Below are 7,322 nucleotides of genomic sequence, written 5' to 3'. Positions count from 1 at the left end.
GTGGAAGTGGAAGTGATCGAGAGCTCCAGGTCTGGGCGGCACCCGTATATATACTACGTACCGTGTTGTTGCGGCGGGCGGCGGCTCACATCACAGGGTGGCCTGGGCACGCACGAGATCCTCTGTGGAGTGGAGGGAGCAGGCGGCATCGTGCCAGGCAGGAAGATACGATACGGCGGCGGCAGCGTGACCGTGGCTGCAGAGGATCCGGTTTCCGGTTGGGTCGTTGGGCCGGGGACAGCCGCACGGCTGCGGAGCCTGGCGGGAGCGCCGGCGGTTGGGCTGGGTGGGTGCGGTGCGGCCAGGCACCGCAGCCGGCCGGCATGAACCCTGGCACGGTGTCCTTCGTGGGGCCGACCGGTCGTTGCCAGGTAGGCGCCCTGGTCTCCTGCCTCACGTCGCGTGCCTGCCATCGTGGCTGCCCGGACCAGAATCTGGTGTGGCATCATTGCTGTGTAGCCGGTGCTCAGGCGCTGGTCAGCTTGTGGGTCAGAGCAAGGTCAATAAGTTATACGGTGAGTTGTCTCATACTTATAAGCCAAGTTGCGGTAATTAGAGTTAAGTTATACAATAAGTTGTCTCATACTTATCTTTAATTTTTCTATTCCTCCTCACAACACTTGCTATTTGAGCCCACCACGTACTTGCATGAGAGTCAAACTATCATCTATCTCTTTATATTCTCTTCTCCACATCAATATTAGTTTGTCTATAAATCTATTGTTGTACCTGCTCTCCGAGGCACAGGAAGCCTAATCATATTTACGGCAAGCTTATGACGATAGTACTCCTATATTAGAATTCTAACGTTCTGTACGATGGAGGGCTAGTATATTCTTGACATGTAGTACTATAGATTTCAGTGGCAATGTAACACGGAAGACTACGGTGGCAGACTATTATTAGTACAACCTGGTTATGAATACAATACTCTGAATGACCCCGAACAAGGACGTTTTGCTTTTACTAATGCTCAGACTTGTAAGGGTAGTTTATTTGCTAAGGGCACTCACAATGCAGACTTTATCATAGAGTCTAAAGTTATTTATTACCTCGAACAATGTGGACTTAGAGTCTAAATAAGACTTGAAGTCTTATTTTTTCTACCTCTTTCTTCAATAAATAAGCTGCCACATCAGCAAAATACCATAAATAATATGTAATTAATTGTCTTGGACTCTGTGATAGAGTCTTGCATTGTGAGTGCCCTAATCCTCATTACCGCAAGGCGTCTTCATTTTTCAAACTACTATAGCTGCCAGTATATATCAATCAGCACGTAGAGTAGCTACTTCCACACATGGGCTGCCAAAGGAACGTATTGTCATTGCCATGGTCCATGGAAGCCGCCACAGTAGATCCGGATTCTGGCGAGGGGGTAGGGGACAGCCGCCCCCCCGCGCAAGGCCACAAGTGGGCGCGTGGGAACCGGCTACGTGCATGTTCCCTCGGTGACACTGGTTCTCGCTGCTGGAGACCCGAGTCGCGTATGTGCATGCACGCAGACGCAGGACGGAGGACGCAGCCGGGGGGGCCGCAGCAGCAAGCCAGCCCAGCAACGTGCCCGCACCGCACGACGCCAACTCGGCTTCGTTCCTCCTCCCCTGCCCGTGTTTCGCAGCCCGCGCGGCATGCAGCCGCTGGTCCCCGCGCGCGCGGTGCCGGGCCCTGGCTCGACAGCGCGAGGCCTCGCCGCCGCCGTGTCCGGCAAAGCGCGCACTGCTCCTCGCGGGACACGAGCATCGTGCTCCGCGCGCGGAGCAGCAGGACCGGGCGGAGCAGTAGTTCCACTCCATGCACCGGGTTGCCGGCCTACGTGACCGTGCCTGTCGCATATGGCAAGCGCGCGACTGGTCACTGGGAGGGCCGGCCGGCCGGGGAGGCGGGACGGTGAGACGAGCAGTGCCAGTGCTCCTCCTACGAGACGAGCAGTGGCAGTGCGCGTGGATTTCCGCGGCGCCCCCTCTGTCCTTGCGCGCGCCCGGTGTCGTGCCCCTGCTGGGAGAGCAGCGGGTGCGTGTGGCGGCTGGTCATTTGTTTGCGCTCGCGCCTCCCCGAGACTACACGCGCGGCGGTGTGCGATTGTTCGCGGCTCCCGCTGCCGGCAGAGGATTAACCTCGGAGTTGGTGGCCGGAGTGGCATACGTATGGGGTTGGGTTAAACTCGGGTTTTGTATGACATCCAAGAGCCTTTTGATGCAAACCATGTTTTGACTGAAAACCCTACTTCAAAACGAATGTTTGACCAGCACGCTCGCGGCCTCAGTGGTTTGACACGTGTCGACTGGTCACTGGACCCCGTTGGGCGTGGGCACTCGGGTAATCCGAAGATTTGGGGGTCTGAGTAATTGAAAATTCGACCATTAGAAATTACCGCTCGATGTCTGCCCCGAAAAGGCATTTCCCAATATTTTGGATTAGAGAGGGTTTGAGTTTTATCTAAAATTGATAAAATAAACAACAATTTTGACAGAATTCTCGTAATTCTAGCTATTCTGAGGTATATTTGCCCATAGGCTTAGGAGAAAACATTCAACTACACTTGTCCATTTGGATAGTAGAATGGGACTTTTTCTTAGGATAAAATTGTTGCCATTGTATCTGTGAGGCATGTTGCCAAAACTCGGTAAGCTAATGGAAGAATGGAAATGCTTGATTACATGAGAATATGCTGGCTAAACAAGCAGAACAATATGGATTACTTGTACATGAATAGACCAAAAAATAGTAATTGTACTTAGTGAAAGACGATGTAGCACTTATGGTGTGTGTGGGTGGGTGTGTTGGGGGGGGGGCATGGCTACCACATATGGATACCTTCATGTTGCGATTGAAAGTTAGTGGGGTTTACTTTTAATAGAAGGATATCACATGCATTGCGGGAATCATAGATCGAGTTAGGCTAAAACAAAAGAGATTCTTTTTTGTTTCTTCATGGCTCGGCTACCATGTGCTTTAAGCACCGTGTCGGTCCAGGGCTCTAGGCTACCAAAGAGTAGAAGTTGCCCTTCCGCTAGTTTCTCTCCTCTCTACTAGAGTCTAGGCCTGAATCCTCTCCCTGCATGATTGGATTTTGTTGGATGGATTTGAATTTTGACGACCTGGATTGGACTGGACCGTGGGCACATTTCATTGGATTCGATTAGGCCTTGTTTGGATATAGTCGGATTCACATCAATCTATATGTGTTGAGGTGGATTGGAGTAGAATTTAAACTAAAGTCCACCTCAATCCACACCGACACACATGGATTGAAGTGAATCCGACAACATCCAAACAAGGCCTTAGTTGGATTTTGACGTGGACTTGTTTGTTTGGATTTGGATTTTAATCCATTTCTAGGTCTAACTGTCTCATCAAGAACTTAGAACAGAAATTTGTGTGACCTTATTTTTTATGATTCGGGTGAAGTTGAAGAAACCATTTACATATAAGCGACGTGGAACTGTACCACGAATCGTCTTCGACATTGATTGGCACTTGGATTTATTAGATGCTTTGCCGCTTTGGTACTTCTATGGAACTCCTATAATTGCCTCAACGCTGTAAACTGGTGGCCTTGTTGTAACCACGTGTCACCATACATGACGCATGCTCCTACGAGCAACTGAGCGTATGCCACCACAGAAAAATGCTGGCAAAAATGGTGGCCTTGTTGTAGCCACGTGTCAAGATACATGACGCATGCTCCTACCGGCAACTGAACTGAACGTATGGGTATGGCACCACAGAAAAAAAAAAGAGACCGGTCTATTAATCTTTTGTACAGTTTCTAATGGCACACAATACTCCGACTCCGAAGCACAGGCGACAGCAGCTGCGCTTCTACATGAGTTCTGACAATCGCAAGTTCGCAGCTAGAATGCAATGGGCACGACAAGCCGAATTGAGATGCGGTCGTTAGCTCCAACTCTGCCAGAAATATACTTACTAGTAATAGTAACAGAGAGACCACTGAATAACCCCATTTCTGCCCCCCATGAGCTCCTATAGAGCAGTATATGTAGTTGAAATGTACATCTGATCTTCCAAAGTTTACTTGCTGGCGTCTCTTTCAGAATTGCTAGTTGGCACCACCCCTGGAGAGTCATGGTTGTTCACACTAAGATCTACCCCCTGAGTCTGGATTTGCCATCAAGAAGAACAATTGTTACAAGATAGGAAACTCTAATGAAAAGCGCACTATAAATATAACAAGACATCAACCGCAGTGAGCATGGCAGACCTGGGAATTTGATCCTTGCCCATGAGTACGAACTGGCCGCATATTAAGATCGATCATTTTCGAATCAATGTTGCCCTGGTCATCGCAATTGCCATCACAGGCTGGGTGATCGCCATTATGGTGGTTTGCCATTTGCTCCTTGGGCGCCTTCTTCTGGTCTCTCTGGTTTTCAGGATCTTTGGTTTCCATAGGCACGGTTTCCATAGGCACGTCATCCATATGGCCTGGTTTATCTCCTGGAAACTAATAGTAGCTCGCCATTTTGAGAACTATAAAAATACAAGGAGTAGCAATCCAGATTGGTTAAAGAGTAAAAACTTACTTCAACCCTTTGCCTTAGGAGCAGGTATCTTCCATGGGTTCGTTTGCCACCAACATGAACAGTCATATCACAGCTCAGGCAAAGTGAGGTGCCATCTATCTCACAGTAGAAGAAAGCTACATTGACAAGGCAAACAATGTGAACCCAGGCAAATGAAAGATTGATTACTCTAGTAATTGTAAAATAATGGATTCATGAATCAAAAAGCATACCAGGTGAATTTTCACATATATCACAACGGGCAAGTTTATTAGGGTCTGCAAGTCCAACTCTCACATGCCGACTAGCAAGCTTGTTACACATGTGTACCTGCATCACAACATGAAAGGGTATTGCTTAGACACCACTTTTGTCAAACAGGGAATCTTTACTCCAGATTTCATCAGTTTAATACTGAATCAAATTAGCTAGTTTTCCACCCTCACTTATAAATGTTTGCATATACATATGTGACAATTAGTCATCAGCACATAAGGAACACACACACACACACACTTCATGTGTTTTTTCTCAACAGGACATAGGTAGAGATCCCCGTACACAGTGCTTGGCAGAAGATCCAAACCATTTTGAAATGTGAGCTCAAATGCATCAAGATAGCACAGCAACCTGGGAACTTTTGTTGACAAAAAAAATCTGTTCCAGAATGGAATCTCTACTCTTGGTAGCAATACCTACCAGCTAGAATCATCCCAAGCATACCAAAGTCACAGTTTTGTTCAAGTATATATGTTTTGAGTAGGAAAAAGATCTAAAATATAATTCCAATCATCCAATGTCCTAATAGACTAGACTTCAATTGTAGTCCTAATATGGTTTATTTGGATAGACATGGATTTAACTCAACCTCATAGGTTCAGTTGTAAGCTAGTTCTTTTGCCTCCAATCAAAAGGACTTTTGTTGATCTTCCACCACTGAAATAAGGACTATAAGTTGGGAAATTCCCATTATTTTGGTTGGATGAGTGTGGACTAGAAAGAACTGTGAAGAATAATGGATGTTGTAAATCTTTTCTAGTCCTCCGGCACTGCTTGTTTATACATCTAAACTCACCTCACAATAAATGCTTTAGAAATTATTTCCTGGAAACATGGGGTAGTCTTAATTTGCCATGCACATATCAGCAATCAATAGGATAAGCACCGGCATATATAATAAATACCAAGTTTAGCAGCCTAGTGAACAGACCACAGCTGAATTATTCTTTACATAACGATCAGATTTATAAGAGGATTTTTCCCCCTCTGCTACATTCATGCAAAAAGCATATGACAAGTCTGAAAAATAAATGTTACTGATAGACGTCAGGATTTGCAGATGACAAAAGTGCAATTTGAAAGGTGGAGACCACTGGCAATGGAAGAAATGGTAGTTTTGTACATTCTTGAAAGGGAATTTCCCAACCCACTGCAAGACAGTAAACACAGAATAGACAGGACGGGTACATGAATCACGGATCATGATTTTGTAAGAACACTGTAGAAAAGGACGTGATATTTCACCAGGGTCCTAATTAATTGACACGATGAATTTGCATTAATGAATTTTAAGAAAATAGTGTGAAAATTTGCAGACAAACTCGTCCCCAAATAGCCATTCATTCTGGTGATATCAACAATCCACCTAGCAACAGAGCCTCAAGATAGTGTGAAATTTTGCAGACAAACATCCTCACAGAACAACTCTAAAAATTCAACTATATTATGCAGAGAATGCTTTGGCTCATAGAAAAAACATACAAACAAGCTTTGGGTTCCAAAGAATAAGATAAGACTCGATTATAAGAGGCCAATTGGGCCAACCCAGGTGAATCACCCCGAGCCCCTATTATAGGTACATGCTCTTCTGATTTTTCTGAATACGCATCTAAACAACTTCGACAAGTTTGTCACTGTCAAATGCTAGAATGTTCCATTTTTCTCCGTCGGGAACTAATCAATTTTGGGTATTACGATTACGAACCTCATGCTAGATCGAAACAGATGCAGGATCGTCGAAATGGAGAAAGTGCCACAAAATTGTGTAAACTAAGCCGGAAACAACAGAGACCGACCGCGCGGACCTCGGACGAAGGTAACAAAGACCACCGTACGCCCGCCACTCCAATCGAAACAGCACTCGCATCCGATCTGCGAGAGGAAGGGACGACGACCTCCACGGGTAAGAGGGAAGCGGAATTAACCTTCTCGTCGCAGGACCGACAGAGCGCTGCCTCGTCGGCCGCACAGAAGAGCACCGCCGGTGCGCTCTCGCACACATCGCAGATCGTCCGCATCCCAACGCCGCGCCGCTCCCGCCGCCGCCAGTGTCATCGCTCCGCCGCCATCCGGGCGACAAAACCGCGGGTCCCCCGCCTCGCGTCGCCGCTCCCGTGTGATCCCTTCCCAGCGCTACGGTGTCGGCGGACGACGACGGCAGCGGCGGCGGCGGAGAGAGATGTGGACCAGGAGGCGGCAGCAGAAACAGAAGCCACACAGGAGCTTGGAGTCTTTGGACGAGGAGAGATGTGGCAGCGACGGACGACGACACGGCGGAGCCTGTTTTTTTTGAGTATTTTTTTATTTGGATGTGGTTGGTGGTGCTAGGGCGTCGAGGGGTACGTGGTGGGCCCACTCTCTCGAGGCATCGTACTTGTCAGCGTTCCTAGGCGCGGTCTATGCGCCCAGAACGCCTGAACGGCTGAACCACGGCAAGCGACAAGTGACCTGTTTCGGCGCGAGCATGGACCGTGCTCAGGCAACTCTCGACTCGAGACGGCCCCAAATACTATTTGA

The 7,322-nt window shown here is 47.7% G+C and overlaps 1 protein-coding gene across 1 annotated transcript; it reads right to left on the bottom strand.

Moving 5' to 3' along the window:
- On the bottom strand, positions 3,731 to 7,085 carry LOC8054891 (B-box zinc finger protein 18). The gene is made up of 5 exons (XM_002460513.2): positions 6,731 to 7,085; positions 4,760 to 4,856; positions 4,548 to 4,663; positions 4,226 to 4,468; positions 3,731 to 4,122 (listed from the first exon to the last, which is right to left on the bottom strand). The coding sequence occupies exons 1-5, from the start codon at positions 6,821 to 6,823 to the stop codon at positions 4,036 to 4,038; spliced, it is 636 nt and encodes a 211-aa protein (XP_002460558.1). The 5' UTR covers positions 6,824 to 7,085; the 3' UTR covers positions 3,731 to 4,035.

This window comes from Sorghum bicolor, chromosome 2 (assembly GCF_000003195.3).
Source record: "Sorghum bicolor cultivar BTx623 chromosome 2, Sorghum_bicolor_NCBIv3, whole genome shotgun sequence".
NCBI lineage: Eukaryota > Viridiplantae > Streptophyta > Magnoliopsida > Poales > Poaceae > Sorghum > Sorghum bicolor.
The sequence above is the reverse complement of the archived record's forward strand: the minus strand, read 5'-3'. Positions and strand labels throughout refer to the sequence as shown.

What these genes read in the sequence shown, in the direction of transcription:
- LOC8054891 (XM_002460513.2), bottom strand. Translation starts at nt 6,823, where the DNA reads ATGCGGACGATCTGCGATGTGTGCGAGAGCGCACCGGCGGTGCTCTTC. An exon ending in TCCTAAGGCAAAGGGTTGAA is followed by an intron (nt 4,469 to 4,547) that starts GTAAGTTTTTAC and finishes AGCTACTATTAG; the next exon opens with TTTCCAGGAGATAAACCAGG. An exon ending in GGCAAGGATCAAATTCCCAG is followed by an intron (nt 4,123 to 4,225) that starts GTCTGCCATGCT and finishes TGGCAAATCCAG; the next exon opens with ACTCAGGGGGTAGATCTTAG.